Source organism: Aythya marila (genome assembly GCF_965140915.1).
Source record: "Aythya marila genome assembly, chromosome: 1".
In the NCBI taxonomy this organism is placed as follows: Eukaryota; Metazoa; Chordata; class Aves; order Anseriformes; family Anatidae; genus Aythya; species Aythya marila.
The window spans coordinates 206,317,613-206,334,359 of NC_139042.1; the positions used below are offsets into that span (position 1 = coordinate 206,317,613).

Genomic DNA, 16,747 nt, shown 5'->3' on the forward strand with positions numbered 1-16,747 from the left:
GCCCAGAAGTGAACAGCAGCAGACTGGGAGGGACAAAAACCCCTCAAAGGAGCCAACAAACCATGCAGGCACGTGCTTATCTCCCCCCTTTAATTACTGTTTGACTGAAGTAGATCACAAGCTACAGGGCTAAAAGCCTGTCGGGATGAAAGCAGCGACTTGGCTGCTGGAAATTATTCCGCTCACCTAGCTCAGGGTTCTCCGTTCTCCCCAGAAACGAGGGCAGGATGAACCAGGGATGTTTGTGTCCGTGCAGTAAGAGCAAGGTGCAGAAATCCCACAAATTCCAGTTTGGGTTTTAAAATAAAGACCTAGGTAAGGGAAAGCCCCTCAACCAAGGCTGTGAGTTTAAACAGTGAAATGGATGCAGTGCCTCTCCACGACATCCTTACCTGCAGTCAGTTTTTACTGGCTGGATTCAATCATTTTGGTTTAAACCGTGGCAAACTACCCCGAAACCAAACTAAACGCCCCGCAACAAATGTATTTGTGCTTATTTAGGAAACAGTCCAATAAAACTTCACTGGGCAGCACCACCCATGCCTGCAGCTGCAGCAGCAGGTCTGATTGCACAGACCAATTAATTGGAACGCCCTCTGGGGCTAATTGCTGCCTGAGCACCAGGCAGTCGGGTCTAAATTCAAGAGGCAATGTGGAGCAGCCCTGAGCCCTCCTGAGAGCCCTCCAGATCCGAGCCAGCTCTCACCATGTTGGGCTGCCAGCCCTCCACGTTGACGCAGCGATCGATGCACCACCAGAAGTCGTCCTCGGATTCTCCCTTCCAGGCGAAGACGGGGAACCCTGCCACAGAGAGGGAGATGGGTGCTACCACCTCGGCCTGAGCACATCCCAGGGAGCCAGGAGGCAGCTTTACCCTTCCTAAAGGCTTAGGAGGTTATTCAAACTCATTCTGGCCCATGAACGATTTCTGTTTGAGGAAGACCTGGTAAGAGGCAAGCTGCAGTTTGGCTTCCTCCAGGTCTCCTGGCTCCCACAGCCCCACCCAGGTGGAGCAGGATTTGAGCTGAGGCATCTCCCAGGGGAGCAGCAGCGTCAGCTGCTTCTGCTTTGTGAATCGTGTCCCCAGAAAGTCCTCTCTCGTCCCTTTTAGCCAAAGTTGTGACTCAAACGTAAGAATTCCCTATCTTCGTAGAGCTGAAATCGAGCATGGTTTCTCTTAGCAAAGTCACTTTTAGGCTCACGTAGCTCTGATGGCTGATATTGTGCATCATCATCATCATCATCACCTGTACTACCTCCTTTTGTACTCCAGAGACACTGGCTGAGGTGTTTGGACCAGTGGGAGGGATCGATTTTGTCTTGCTTATAGCTCCTTTCACTGCTTTAATAGGGGAAAAAAAGCAAATCTCTGTGATTAAAGCCATTTCTTCTCCAGATTGTTACAGTCTGCAGCCTGATATATCCCTTCTTTGCTCAGCTCTACAAGTTTCCCACTCCATCAGACTAATTCAAGCTGGCAGTTTACACTGGTAAGCTTAGAAAACAGAAAAGTGCAGCACTCCTGGTGAACCATTACGGGCTGATGTGTGCAGCTTACCAGGAACTGCACTCACCGTGCTCTCACAGATGGAGAGAAACACACTGGGGAGATTTCACTCTCCCCTGGTGTTATTCTAACGAGAAAACAATTTAAAAGAGGGGAAAAAAAAACACCGTAAGAGAATGTAAATGAACTAAACATGATGGGAGAGTAAGAAACCTTTTTAAAACCAGAATGAACGAAGAGGGGGAGGCTCCCTACCGCTCTCGGCAAGGGCAGCAGCCACTTCGTTGAGAGTGGAGTAAATGTTGCACGCAGCCCATCGGCACTGGGCACCCAGAGCACCCAGGGTCTCCATCAGGACCTGGAATAAAATCAAAAAAAAATATCAGAAAGGCAAGGCAAACCGTAACGTGGCCTTGCACAAAGCCAAAGTGTCCACTTCCTTCTGACTTTTGCTTGGGAAGATTTCTGGAGGGTACCTGCAGCTGCTTTAAGCAGCACGGCAGAAGTTGGAGAGTTATACAGAAAGTGAATTTTGCAAATCTTTGTTCTACGATCAAAAACGAATGAAGCAAATCAGAACTTCAACGTGTATTATTAGGTTTCTCTCCGCGAAGTCCCAAAGGCAGGCAGGAGAAAGCGCTCCTGTCCCGTTTGGAGGAGAAACCACGGGTCTTGAGTTGCAAAACTGCACTAATTACTAATTGCCATTTTGTCCTGCGTACATGATGGAGATAATTTGATTTTCTTAGTGATGATTACTCGCAGCAGAGCCTCATCGATTCCCGCATTGCACCACCCTTAAGGACAGGCTCTGTTTATCCAGAAACAGCCACAAAATTGGCCATTCTCACTCGATGTAAGGCACTGCTCTGCTGACTCAGAGACCACACCTCCGTATTATCCTCCTGGGGTCTGTTTTAGAGGACAAAAAGGGAAGAATTCCTGCCTAAAAACCCTGCTGGCAGAGGGCTGTCTTTGCCCAGAACTAGGCAGAGGGAGGATCGGGCTGCAGGGCACGAATATTTCCTACTCTCTCCGCTGGAACAGGCAGTCACAGCACGTAGCAGCCCCCTGCTATGGCATTTAAATAGTCCCACCCTGAAACATCAGGGGGCTTAAAAAAGATCAGAGCTGATTGAGGGGATCTTACGGCCGTCTGTGCTGTGATGTGCGTGCAGCCCACGATCTTGGCCCCAGCCAGCGGCTTCTCTCCCTGAGCTCTCTTCCTCAAAGCCATCAGCGCAGGCATTTCTGAAAGGCAAAAAATGACAAGAGGTCCATCAACCCAAAGCACAGACGGGCGAGCACGTAAGAAACTGCCAGCAGCACTTCCAGCTCTCCAGATCTCCAGGAGATCTCTTGGAGATCTCTTCCAGATCCCCAGGGCCCTTACGAAGCTGTACGGCTGCGACAGCTTCAAAAAGAGCAAAAGACTTGAACGGAGGCACCCAAAGCAGTGATGACACAGCTGAAAAGAATCCAACACCCTGTGAGGTTTGTTGTTTTTTTTTTTTTTTTTTCCAGCTATTTAGGACGCAGGATAATCATATTTTCCAAAGTTCAACCTGCAAACGCCGAGCGAGGCCGGAGGAAAACCAGCTTCAGACAGAGGAGGACTCGGGACCCGCGGCCCCTCCAGCCATCTGAGAGCTGCACTGCCCCTGGGACAGACTTTTGGAGACGACCACGCTAAAACAAAGTCACCTGCTGGATAATTTAGACGATGGGTTTCATCTTTTCCACTGCTTTTAACAAAATACACTGGACTGTACAGTAGTCCTCCAAAAATTGGCTGGTAGGAGTGCCATGGTTATGCCCTGTAACTCCACGAAATCCCATAAAAGTTCTGTCCCTCAAACAGGAACGGTGTCAGGAAATAACCCAGCCTTGCAAGAGGAGGGTTTGGGGGAAGGAAAAGCTGCACAAACAGCCCAAGAGAGCCAGGAGCCTTGTGGAAGTGCCCGTCCCCTTTACCTTGCTCAGCAATTTCGATCTCTCGGCGCCCAAACTCCGCCTGCTTGATGTTTTTCACGCAGAAATCGCTGCTGCCTTTGGAGTTCTTCTGCTGCTTGTCGCGGGGGGAGGTCTCGTCGTCCGAGCTGTCTGTGTAGGAGGCAGCTGGAGGAAGACAAGGAGGGAGGTCAGAGGCTGAAGATGCTCCCTGAAAACCACGGTACCTCCAGCGGAGGGGACCTGCTGCGCCCATCCATGGATGTGCTTCTCCATGGGGATGTCCCGGCTCCCTCCAGCCTCTCCTGGGATCCCCCCTTCTTTTTATAATGCCCATTTATTTCTCCCCACTCAGCCTTTACCTAAAGTGACTTCCTTTTGCTCATCTACCTCTGCTTCAACACCACACTCAAGCACTGCCTGAGCCCTCCACGTGCTCATCTCTGTGGGTTTTGCCAGCTCCTCTGCAGCCTCTCTTCCCCAGATTTTATCCCTTCCTGGCTCTAAGACAGCCAGCATCCATGCCTACGCATGTTTGAAGTACTTCCCAAACTGCCCAGAGGTGTAATTTCAGGTGCCAGACCCTGCTGCGTTTTGGACGACGGCACGGCAGAGGCTGCTCCCTAATTATCGGTCCGTCAGGGTGGCATTCCCCGTCCCTGGAATCAAGTTTTTGCAGAAAAAGAAACCCTGAAATCCTCAGGACAATCCTTACCAAATCCAAAACCACCCAAAGTGGCCACACGGAGGTGGGCTCGTTGAATTTGATGAAAAGGAGGCAAAAGGGGCAGGGAGTCCAACATCAGCCTTCATCTATCTGCCTGGAGATGAACTTGTGCTTTGAGCTTATCAGAGCCAGCCAAAGGGACTATTTGTGCCGTGTCACCCTCCAAATATCCCCCCCCGTGGAAGAGCAGACCTCTTGCACCTCCTAGGAGTGGCATCAGCAGTCAGAGCAACGCGTGAGGACCTGAAGCATCCCTCCTCTTCCATCCTGGACACAAAGCACCTGGAAAATGGGGCCCTCAGTCCTGCTGAGCTCCCCACTGCCACCTCTTCCTCCTCCTCCTCTTCCTCCTCCTCGTGGCAGGGGCTGCTCCTTGGGACCCAACTCAAGAGGCTCGTCCACACACAGGAGCTCATCCCCTGGTCCTCACGAATCTGCCCTGAAGTTTTACTCGAGGTCTTTAAGTTCCCAGCTCAAGGGGTGTTGTGGCACCGTTCAGCACGGGGCCAAACGAACAGGACCTGGCCCCAAAACAGTCTGTGTGTCCCCAGGGGACTGTCCCCAAGCCTCGTGCAAGAACCCACAGGGGAGCTCGTGCCACTGGTAGAACAAACTCCATCCGAGGAGTTCCTTTCTTGCAGAATCATTTCGTTTAGCTCCTTTTGGAGCTGAAACTCGTTGGAGCAGGCACACCATCCCCGTGTGCTTTCCGAGCCACTTTTAAAAAAAAGAGCTCCCCAAATGATCACGCACTGCTGGCAAACGATGTGCATTTCCCATTTTCCGTCCCGATTCCGTGCTTAAATTCTGCCAGAGGAAGAGGGTGGCACCAGGGCGAGAGCTTCTTGCATCGTGCCACAAGGCGAGCGCTGTGGCTGAGCCCATGGTCGTGCCATGCTCCTGAGCAGCCACGGCTTTATGGAAGCACCCAGACCCCTGGATACATATCTATAATGATAAAAACCACGTGAAGGTGTGCACTGCCAGCTCCTGGTGGCTTTGCTGGCGTCTGCAGGGCAGAAGATCCAAAGCAAGGCTTGAAACTCATCCACCAGCCTGGCCATGGGTTCGTCGTGCCGGCAGCACCCCGGAGCTGACCGTGCTCGGTCCATGGAGGGCAGAAAAAACCCCAAGGACCGCCAGGCACGAGCTTAGAGCTGCCACTGTCGGCGTGCCAGGCTCCCCAAGCCCTGCCTGGGTCTGATCTGCTTACCGGGAAGAATTACACATTGCTGGAATTTCTCTGCCTGCCCGCAGTGGGAAGCGAACGGGGGGGGAAACGAGCCAGCCCCGGGGATGGCCACAGGCTCCTTGAGCTGCCTGCGCACCCCACGGCAGCTCCCAGGGGCTGGAAGCTGGGATTTTTAACAAAAAAAATGAGTTCTGTAATAGAACATCTTACACTGAGGGCTCCGGCAGGATTAATTAGTTCAAGGAGGATTGCTTCCTTGAAGACAGCTAATCTGTGCGGCGGGGGGGGGGCTTTAAAATCAGAGCTCGGCGTTTTGGGGCTGAAAGCAAGGTTTGTGCAAGCAAGTTTTGTGCAAGCAAGTTTTATAAAGAAAGAGCTTGCCTAAATGGGAGCCAGATTTTCAGATGCAGGTGGGTCTTTACTGCTAAATACGTGTGATACAGGAGAATCGCTGTGATAATTAGACTAATTAGACTAATAGTGGTGGTGCAGTGTGAGAGCACACGGGTACAGAGCAGTAAATATTGCCCTGGCTTTCCAGCTAAATGCACATTACAGAAAGGATTCCTAGTGCCTGAAACCTGGAAACACCCAAGGAACTGGTAGGATGCTCAATCTCCCAGATTTCACCCCAAATTACCCACAAGTTGATTAATGGAAGCTTCCGAACTGGGGTTGGCACTCCAGAGAGCCAAGCAGCTTTTTAATTAAATCGTATTATTTCAACGAGAACGCCGTGAGCATCTTGGGTGCTGTTATCCGGTGACAAAACACCCGGGGGGGAATAAAGGAGGCACCTCAGCCGGTGTCCTAAACCAGCAAAGATTGGGTCTGAGCCTAAATTCAGAGCTGAGAGGCAAGCCTTGTTTTTCTGCACAGCCTTTCTGAAGTTATGAAACAGCACGAGGGGGAAGTCCATCGCCTTTAATTAGAGGCATTACTGCCCTGATCTCATTTGGGTGCCCGCGGTGCGTAACGCGCGGCGCTGCGTGCGTCGCCGTTCCAGGCACGGGGGCTGCTGTTACCCAGCTGATCCCCAAATCTTCGTCCCAGCAGACGTAAATTCTTTGACTTTTGCAGAAAGGGGAAGAAGTTACGGGAACGTAGGGGATTTGCCACTGGGTTTGCGACTCCAAAGCCGCCCTCGTGAGCTCCCTGGCTTGCAATAGGTGCCGAGCAGCCCGTCCTTGGGCACACCGAGAACAGGAGAGCAGAAAATAATGCTCACGTTGTGTTACTTCTGAGCAGCAGCAGGGGAGAGGTCTTCATTTAATGAATTTTTTCATGTGTGGCCTGGACTGGGCTCATCGGGCGTGCTGGCTGACAGCACGTCAGCACACGCAGCACTTCTACCTGTTCCCAAAAGGCATGGAAAACAATTAACTTCCCTGGTGGGAGAGATTGCACGCTCTAAATGAAGTGCTACGGAGCACAGCAGCTCATGGCAGGGGTAACAAGGGGCTGCCACTTCCAACCTGAAGACTCAGGCCAGCTCAACTCATCGGCGTTTCCGTGCTTCGCGCCCTGCAGCAGCCTCGTGATGCCGTTTTCTTCCCACGTGGCCACCACAGCAGGCACAGCTGCTTCAAACACTGAGCCCTCCAAACCTTCAGACCTCTTCTGCTCTCTCTGCTCCCCACATTTCTTGTTTCCAGCCCTTACCCATCCCTGGAGCACCCTCTTGGTGCTGCTGCTCAGCGCGCCGAGATCCCAGCCGAGAGACACGAGTGGGATTTTCCTGTCCATCCTGCAGCTGTCCTGGGAACAGAAATCTCCCCTCTCAGCTGCCAGCCTAGCAGCTTTCATTAGGAGGAAAATATAATGCTTTCACCTATTCACTAATTGCTGGTGCTGATGCTTTGAGCTGGAAGCGCTCGGTGCAAGGGGTGGAGGAGAATTCCCCGAAGGTGCTCCCCGTTCCTCCAGCTGCGAGTCGGGCGCAAGCGTGAAACATTAGCCAGGTTAATTAGCCTCTTAGTCATTAAAAATGAGTCACGCCGAGTATACCCTGCTGATTAGACATCCAATGGGGTTGTAAAACCCGTACAAACATTATAGTGATTGCAGAGCCGTGTTAGGGCAGTCTAATCATTAACGCCAGCGCAGAGCAGAGGGGAAGGTGAAATTCCCCCCCGAGGGGGCTCCTCGGGGCAGCACGGAGAGGACCTGATCCACAAACTGGGAAAGGAGGTAAAAAGGAGAGTCCTGGTGTGTCTGGGGTGAGATCAGGGCCTCCAGGAGTTGCAACTCCTGGTGTTGAGCACTGGAGGTGAGTAGGAGCTCAACTGGAGTTGGGGGGGATGGAGAGGGGCTCACGCCTGCTCTGGTTCAACCTCGTGCCTTTGGCTGTCCTCCTGTGCCCAAAATCTTTCTGCAGCAGCCAGCCAGGAGGCTCTCTGCCCGAACAGAGAGAATGAAAACGAGGGATTGTGCTGGAGCCTCCCCACGAACCCTCCTCATTCCCAAAGGCACAGAGCCAGAGCTCTGCAAGGGCCGAGAGCTCGTGCTGCCACGCCGGTGGGATGATGATTTTTCACCAGAAAAGCCTGAAAATTGCAGGGGGACCAGGAGAGCACCACATCCTTCTGCTGGTTTCAACTTACTTGTATCTTCACTCTTTGCAGACCTGGTTGCTTCAATATCTGCTGTGGTAGGAGCCAGGGGCTGGGAGCAGGAGGGGATCAGGGGCAGTACAGCTCCCTGGGGGATGGGGAATTGGATCCCAATCCCTTCTGTAGTGGTCCTGATCCCTCCTGCAGCAGTTTCAGGAGCTGTCCCGTTGCAGGCAGCAGGCAGCGTTCCCTCTAAAGCACCGAGGATCCCGGTGGCCCTGTCCCGAGAGCATCCCCAGCAAGCTCTCCCCGCTCCCAGACTCAGGGGGGAAGGTGGCACCGAATCTTCCCAGCACCCCGAGGCCACTCAGGGTGAATTATTTGCTGAAAAAATTGAGGCTGGAGCCTGCTTGCGAGGTGCAGGGCAGCCTCACCTCGCCTGCTCAGTCTCCAAGTCAAGTTTTAGTTGGCCTCCCCCCGGTGCTGCCCTCTGTCCTTGAAGGAAAACCACCAATTTCCAGCAATTTGTTTTCAGTTGTGCTGCCTTTTTGGCACCAGCTCTAAATACTGAATGCGAATGGGCGCACAACGAAGTTGGTCTGGTTTTCAGGGGGCTCCAACTCTTGCTGGGTTTAAGAAGCCTCCATAAACTGCTCCGGTAATTAATCTTCAGCAAAATATGCTCCAAAAAAAACAGCAACTCGAGCACCTCTGAAGGAGAAAGCCCGACTTTGCCGTGCCAATTTCAAAGGAACACGCAGGGGGGAGCAGAGCCGCGCGTCCCTGCACAGGGAGACAAAACTCAGCCCAGACAAAGCGAGGTTCTGACTCGATTTTCTTAATTTTTGACTTTGGAAAAAAAGCAACAACCCCCTGCCCGTGCTTCCCCACCGACTACAAGGGGGGAGCTGGGGGTCGTGGGGCTGCTGCGGGCACCTCCTGTGATGCCAGGGGGAGGTGGCACCCACCTGAGCTGTAGCTGTCGGTGGACGACTGCGAGATGGAGCGGGACAGCGAGCGGCGGCCGATCTTCGTCGGGCGCTTGTTGAATTCCTGCTTTTGGTCGGCAAACTGGATCTGTGGAAAGAAAAAGGGCCGGGTAAGTCCGAGGGAAAAAGCCAAGGGGCCGAGACAAGAGGATGAGGAGCACCCCGAGCCTCGAGGTGGCACCTTCTTGGCTACGGGTGGCCTGCAACTGCGGGTGTCTGGGCGCAGAGGGCACGTTGCCTCGGCTGTGTTTAACCTCAGTGACACTTAAATCACCTCCTTTAGCCTTTCCACACCCATATTGGAAGGTTTCCATCCCCAGTACACACAGATCAAGTACCAAAGTGCTCGCAGGGGCCATCCAGCACCTGCAGGACTGGCACCGACCCCGCTCACCACCTCTCTTGTAGCGACCGGTCCAAGTTTGCTGTGCAAAATACAGGGGAGAAAACCAAAAACACCCCAAAAATGACCCCTCCAGATGCACTCTGCATCAAGAAGCATTTAGGAGTGGATATCTGGAGAAAGGTGCAGTGGGGAGGATGGGACCGAGAGCCTCCAGTGCCCCAAACGTGGAGCAGCACGGGCTGAGCGCGCACCCGGTGCCGCTGCCGATGCCACCAAGGAGCTGATGTGAGCAGCACCCGTGGGGACACAGCTGAGCCCCGGGGTGTCTGGGGACGTATTTTGTAAGCCAACCACGCTCCCCGTGGGCTTTGGGCTGGGCGAAATCGCAGCCGGAATTGGAAACGTGACTTCCAGCTGCAAAACTCCTTGGACTTCGCTCGGGGCAAAAGAAATGAGCCAGTCTGGTGTGACGGGATTAAATATTTACATCTCCAAAATGCTGAAAACTATTCGTTCGGTCCTTTAGCCAAGCCCTGGGGTGTTTTGAGGAGTTGGTTTTGGTTAAGAAGCCATCAGGCCCTAAGGAATGCGACCCCTGTCTGGGAACCCAAAGTCAAGCCCCGCAGTTGAAGCAGCGGCACTCTGCCCACGCACTGGGCTGTTACAGCCCCTGTGCCTCGCTTTTTGGGCCAGGAAACAAGGAAAAAGGGTGCTGGGGGTCTCCAATGGCTACTTCAGCCTCGGGAATCCAGGTCCAGCCAAAATCCATGTCCAAACTCATGCCACAACCAAGGGCAGCGCTGAGGATTAGTGCCCACGATCCCTGCGGGACAGGGCACACACATGCTGGTTTTCATCTTCCTTTTCTAACAAGTTGTTGGCCTGAAATAACGTTTTATTTCTTTCCTTAAAAAAAAAAAAAAAATCCCTTGACAGCCAAACCACCTCATCAAAGCATCGGGTCATCGGCGCGGAACGGTGCTCCCGGCGAAGCGGGATACGCTCAAAACCTAACGGGGTGAAAAATTCCTATCACAGACCTCAGGAGCCCTGTTAATATTTTCCTTCCCCGCATCGTCTGCTCAAGGACATTCGATGCAACTGTTTTGAGCAGTGCAGTAAAATCCTCCTGAAGCACTCGCATGGCCAGCAGGCAAAACCCCAAATCAGCCGTGCACCGAGCTGGACGCAACCTCGGGCTTTGCATTACCCCTGCAAGCGTTCAAAGCCCGACAGGGGGATCTGCTGCTGGCTCCTGGGGGCATCTCCAGGGCCTGCTGCTCGCTGCCCCAACCCCTCACCGATGTCTTTTAACGTTTGTGTGCTGGGATTTGAGCCAGGACAGCCGTCGTACCCAGTGCTGGGTGTGCACGTGTGAGCGGCACCGAGCGCTGGCAGCGATGCGCCCCTAAGAGGTCCCCACATCACCACCCCATTCATTTTTGGGCTGCAATTTCAGGCTCAGTCCCCAGCAGGGAATGATGCACCCCAAACCTTGTTTAAATCTCTTCCGAGGGACCCCAAACCTTGTTTAAATCTCTTCTTGCAGGGCACGGTGCAACCAGCGCCGCGCCGCGTTGCCGCGCTCCCTTCCCAAGCATCAGGGACCGGGACACGCAGAGCGGCTCGGGTTCAGGTGGGACTTTCCCAGCCCCTAAAGACCTGCCCCCGATGGTAACAGCAGCCACACACAGGTTAATAATGCTCCAGAGGAGAGATTACAGAGCCTTGGAAAGCTGCAGCTTGGGTTCAGGCGGCCGACCCGCCGTGCGCGCACAAACACGGCGGCTTTCCGCCCGCTGCAATTTGAGCCCAGACACCCAGGATCCCAAGCCAGGAGGGAGAACGGCTTCTGCGGGTGCCCCACATCCAGGTGTGGGACATTTTGCTTCCACCCAGGCTTTTCTAGCCCCGAGGAGCATCCCCAGCACGACACGTGTACCCCCGGAGCACGCGGGGCAGCTCCCCGGAGCCGAAGCTCTCCCGCAGCCAGCAAGGGGCACGGGCAGCTCCAGAAAGAGGTGATTTGGGGGAACAAGGGGGGAGAAAGCAACGAAACGGGGATACAGAGAGGAAAAGAAGAGGATTTTTTAACCGAGAAGACAGCCTTAAGGTACCTAGAGCCTGCCCTCACCTGGGCTTTCATCCCCGGGTCCCCATTGACATTGCACTTCTTCTTGCTCAGCATGGCGCGGCCACCGCCTGCTCCGCTTCCAGCTCCGGGGGGAGGCAGAAGGAGGGAGGGAGGCGGCTTTCGGGGGTCCTTTAGGGAACCCCAAGACCTCAGGGGGCACTGCTCCCCTTGGGGAACCCCGAGACCTATGGGGTTCTGCTCCCCGCGTCCCGTCCCTGCTGCTGCCCTACGCACCGCGAGCACTTTTATCGTGGCCTGCCCGGTGCGTGCATAACAATAGCCCATTTATGTAACCGGGCCATTGCCACGCTTGTTATAATTAACTTGCTAATTAGGCTCCTTTTAACTCGGGTTCTCCCCCCACACTTCCCGATTTTCCCCCCCGATTACGGGAGCAGGACCTCATTAGAACAAAATTAACTAATGGGTAACTAAACCAAGGAATTACGGCCGCAGCCCGCCCGGCGTCGCCCTTGAGGGGTCGAGCAATGGTTTTGCCTCGTGGTTGGAGCCTCTGCCCAAATGTTTTGCCCCTGAAAATGCTCCCAAAACGGTTTCTACGGAGAGCCTCAAGGGCTGTGCCAAAGACGGGGCATCGCCCATTGAGCTCGGCGACGAACCCAAGTGCCTGTAGCACTTTTTACTCTTTTTAAATATTAAATGAAACCTTGAGATACTTAAACACCTACAAAACCCCTCCGTTTGTGCCGTGTGGGGGGTTTTGCACTGCAAGAGGAACACCCTTGTAAATTCTCTTTGTGTTTTAATTTTGTGAGCGTGGCGTTTTTGCAGCGCTGGTGTCTCCGATTTATTCTTATCCACGGATTTTTTATTTTTTTAAGGAACAAGGGGAGAAAAGTTTTCCCCAGGAAACTGGAAATGGGCACGCAGACACCGGCACTGGCACCCAAAAAGCACCTGGAAATGAGCTGCGACCCTCAGCTTTCGAGTTTGGGGCAGCTTCTCTTCTCCTAACCCACCTCCTCGCCATGCTTGTGCTCCTTGATCACGTCAATCCGAGGGACTGGAGCCATGCAGTGCATCTCTTCACGCACCTGAAATGTTATTTCAGTACAATTTCAAGGTATTTGGGCAAAAACGGGGTAGCTGGTGCTTTCTGGCACCACCAGGCAGTCCGAGATGGAGAACACCTCCTGCCCCAGCAGGAGACACGCGGGGCGCTCGCTCTTCTCGCCTCGTACCCCTGGCTGCTCCGACGGGTGCTGATTTCCCTTCTTTTGGCCCCGTTTTCCTGCAGAGATGGGAAATTCGAGCTACAGCTGGCCCCTGGAGGCTTTTGTGGGTTCCCCTGACTGCTTTTGTGGGTTCCCCAACTGCTTTTGTGGGATCCCCGACTGCTTTTTTGGGTTCCCCAACTGCTTTTGTGGGTACGCATTTGTTCGGCGTCGCTGATAAATCCCTGGAGGATAACGAGGTTTTTAATTCCTGGCTAACACAAGAGGTGAGCTGTGGTAGGACCTCGGGGAGAGCGCTGAGACGAGAGCGTAACAGACAGCTTGAGATAACGACCTTAACGAGGATGAGCATTTGGCAGCTTAGGCTAATTGTTATTTAAGATGCAGTTGTTCATTGCCACCTCGTCCTGAGAAAACCACGGAAAAGGCAAATCAGTCGAGGACTGGGAACCTGCTGCAGGACTTCCCTCCGTGCCCCCTCTGCACAGCAGCTTCAAACCAGCCACCAAATCATCCATCCGCACCGGCACCAAACCCGACAGCGTCGAGATTCCCGAGTCCTAGAGGAGGAAACCACAGAAAGTTACAGGGGAGGACCCGTGGTGAGGGCTCGGGGCTTGGTTCCAGAGCGGGATCCGCAATTCCCAAGGTGTGGAGGGCACCAAAACCCTGCTGGAGCAAGGAACAAAACCAGCGAGATGCGAGCAGAAACCCCGGGGGCACTACAGCAAACGCTGACACCAAATGGCATCCTTCTGGAGCACCACATCCCAAAATAGGTCCCTGTGCAGACCCTCAGGGGACCCTCGAGGCTGCAGACCCGCAGTTTTTGCCTCCCAGGCACTGCCTGCTTTTTGGAGCGATGCCACTACGCGTCTCGCAGCTTTGGGAATTCTTTCTGTCATAAAAAATTTAAAAAAAAGCATGTTTCTGCATTTTTTAGCATCCTTTCCGTCCCCCCCTTGGCCACCGAGGTGAAGGTGAGCAGCACGCACGGCCCCGAGGGATCGGAGGAGCTCCGTCAGCAGCAGAACCAAATCAGGTTCACCAATCTTTACCGAATCGGGTTAAAAAAAACAAAGCGAAGTAGCCCAAAAGATGGTGGTAACCACGCTGATCCTGCACCCGATGAAATCCGGTGTCCCCTGGAAGATGCTGCAAAGCTTCTCCCACTCCTCCTGCCCGACGGCCCCAAACTTTAATAATTCTCTCTCAATATAACACACCCAGGGGATGGGGAGGTGCGTGGGGACCGTCCCCTGTCCCTTGGCTGCTCCAACGAGGCAGCTCACGGAGAACGGCTCCGAGACAGCAGGGGAGGGTCCCTCAGATCCCCCAAAAATCCCCATTTTTAATAATTCTCCTGCTGGCTGCACAGCACCAGCTCTGTCCGAGCAGCACCCAGCTCCTCCTGGGGAAGGCAGCGAAGACAACGAGCTCCTGAACTCACCATCCACGCCGGCACCTGGAAAGCAGAGGTGTGGGTGCTGCTGTCCCTCTTCTCCTCCATCAGTTTGAGCTCCTCCAGCTGCTCCTGGGGGCTCCGGTGGCCGAATCTTCTCCCAGCAGAGCCCTTTCCGTCTGCCCAGCCCGAAGCTCGCTCGGGGCCTCATTTCTGCTCCGGGATTGCCCGGATCCAGCTCATTTCTGCAGCTACGACCCCACGATGAGTTTGAGCTGAGAGCCTGCCTGCGGCACCACGACACCAGGTAGTGGGATTGATAAAAAATCAATCCGTGCTGGTGAGGAAGGGATTTTCCCAGGAAAAGCAGGGACAGAGCCTCTGGCTCGGCTGCAGCTCCCTCTGCTGAGAGCCTCGGCCCTTGCTCGGCAGAGCTCAAGCTCAAGCTCCATGCTGTAAGGGTTCAACAGCTGGGAAAGAAGAAATTTTCTCTAACCCATCTCCTGAGCCTGTTTTGGGATGCTGCCAGCACGTTTCCACCAACAGAGCAACCAGGGAGAAGCGGAGATGGGGCTGGCTGGAGACGGCCAGGACCCCGGTGGGAAGCCCTGGAAGGTTGGGCAGCTCATCCGACCACACCAGCACCTCCTGTTTTACCCCAAATCTGGTACCAACACGCTTTAAAAACTCCACTTTCCGTCCAAAGCTCGTTATTTGGGGCAGCTTTTTTGCAGAAACCTCTCAAATTGAACCTTTCCTTCTGCAGGGAACTCGGTCGAGAGCCAACAGCCGCGCGCAGCCCAAGCCGGGTGGACGTGCTTTGTCTGAATCCCCTCCAGTACCAGAAACTGGGTGAAATTTGTTGGGTTTTGGCAATGTTTGCACGCTGCTGGCGAGCTCACCCTTCCCGGCTGAATGAGGTTTTTGTTCAGCGCTGCCTCCGAGCCTCGGGCCACTCGATTCTCCCCTCTGAGCAATGCTAAGATTAATTTAGCCAGAAAAAAAGTTCTTTATCCAGCAGGACAGACGGACGTCCAGCCGTCCCACGCCGTCACCATTCTCTGGGTTTGGCTCAGGAAGGGGCAAACGGCACAAAAGCTTGCCAAAAACCACTCCACCTGCAAAGCAGGCTGCAAAAATAGACACGGCCCGGCTGCTGCAGCCCCACGGGACATGAAGCTGAGCCCTCCTGAGCTATTTTTTCCCAAAATCTCAGGCAGGCAGCTCTGCAGCAGCGAAGTCTTGACCCCTGTCCCATCCTCGGTTGCCCCCAGCCCGGCCTCGGGACCCCCAGAGATGGGCACCCCCAGGTCCTTAACCCCCCAGAGAGCTTAACACCAGCCCGTGGGCTGCACGAGCCCCACGCAGACACGAGGGGGAGCAAGAGCCTGCAGAAAAAAAGACAGATTTGGGCCTCGCTGATGAATAAAATGATAATTTTTACTATGAGATGTTCATGCCGAGCGAACGCTCGGTGTTCTCCGCTCCTGGCGACCAAGAGGCGTCTTCCCCAGAGGCAAGGGAGCAGCAAATCCTCCAACTTCAACACCAACAAGTCAACAGCAGCACAAATGTGTGGTCTTCACGGGAGCTTGGTCACCTTTTGCAGAATTTTTCGGGTCTTTGAGGTTGCATTTTGTCGTGACCGTCGCCGCGGGGAGGCACCGGGCTTGGTGCAGCCGTCCCTTGACTGTTCCTTGGTCATCCTTGCAGCGAGCCAGCCCAAAACCATGGCAGGCAGGAAGAAATAGAGAATTGTAGGGGTTGGAAGGGACCTCCAGAGATCGTGTTTGCAGAAACTAGAGGGGGTTTTACAGCAATAATTACCTTTGAAGGCACGTGCAGCTCCTGGAGTCACGGTGGGAATGCGATGGTCGAGTTGGAAGGGACCCGAAAACTCATCGAGGCCAACGGCCCGACCACTTTGGGGGCCAACCAAAAGCTAAATCATATTGACAGCTTAGGTATCACGTTTCTACCTAAAAAAAAGAGGATTTTATCCTCTTACAAAAATTAATTTCCCCACTTCAAGCACCCCAGGAGGCGAAGGCTTCTGCTGGAAGCCCCGACCTGGTTCCAGCAGGCTGCGGGTGCAGCCGCATGAATTCCTGCCATTCCTGACTTACAGGATCACCCCTGCTAGAAATAGATCCCAAAGATCACCTCTCGGGCACTGCGAGTAGCCGAGGAGCTGGAGGAACGGAGACATCTCCTAAGCACTCCCTGAATATTGGGGTTGGGTAAGCCGGTGGGATCCTCCAGCAGGAAGGGGCGTCCTCTCAGCACCTTTGGCTGCCCTGGCCTTGTGTTTTCTCCACCTATTGAAGCTCTCCAGGGTTTCAAACCATCGCTGTGCTCCTGAGCTGACAGCAATTCCAAGGCAAACTGCCCCCAAGCCTCCTGCAGCCCGTGGCTCCGCACGAGGCTCCTCGCCTGCCCTCAGCTTCCATCCAAGACACTGCTCCCGGCCGGCTCCGTCCGTACAAAAACCAGCAAAATGTGCCATTTCCCGGGTGAGGAAGGCTGAGAAGCCAAGCAGGGCTTTGGTTCCTGGAAAATATTAACTTTTATTCCCTTTATTACATTTATTTTTCCTCCAGAGAGGAACAGACGTGTTCGGAGGATCGTCGGCAGGCACAAGACGCGGGGACCTCCTGGTACTGCAAAAAATCTGGAAGTTGCTAGAGGAGAAGTAAAGATGATGCTGATAACATGGAAAATACTGCAAGAAGCCACAGAAGCTGGATGGAAG

At 54.0% G+C, this 16,747-nt stretch overlaps 1 protein-coding gene across 1 annotated transcript in view; it reads right to left on the bottom strand.

The window, feature by feature from the left end:
- The window catches only part of AHCYL2 (adenosylhomocysteinase like 2), a 62,253-nt gene that overhangs the window by 16,438 nt on the left and 29,068 nt on the right, over window positions 1-16,747 (bottom strand). The window contains 5 exon segments of the mRNA XM_082784761.1: window positions 707-801; window positions 1,763-1,865; window positions 2,658-2,758; window positions 3,482-3,625; window positions 8,897-9,005. Coding sequence (XP_082640887.1) covers window positions 707-801; window positions 1,763-1,865; window positions 2,658-2,758; window positions 3,482-3,625; window positions 8,897-9,005 — 552 coding nt within the window.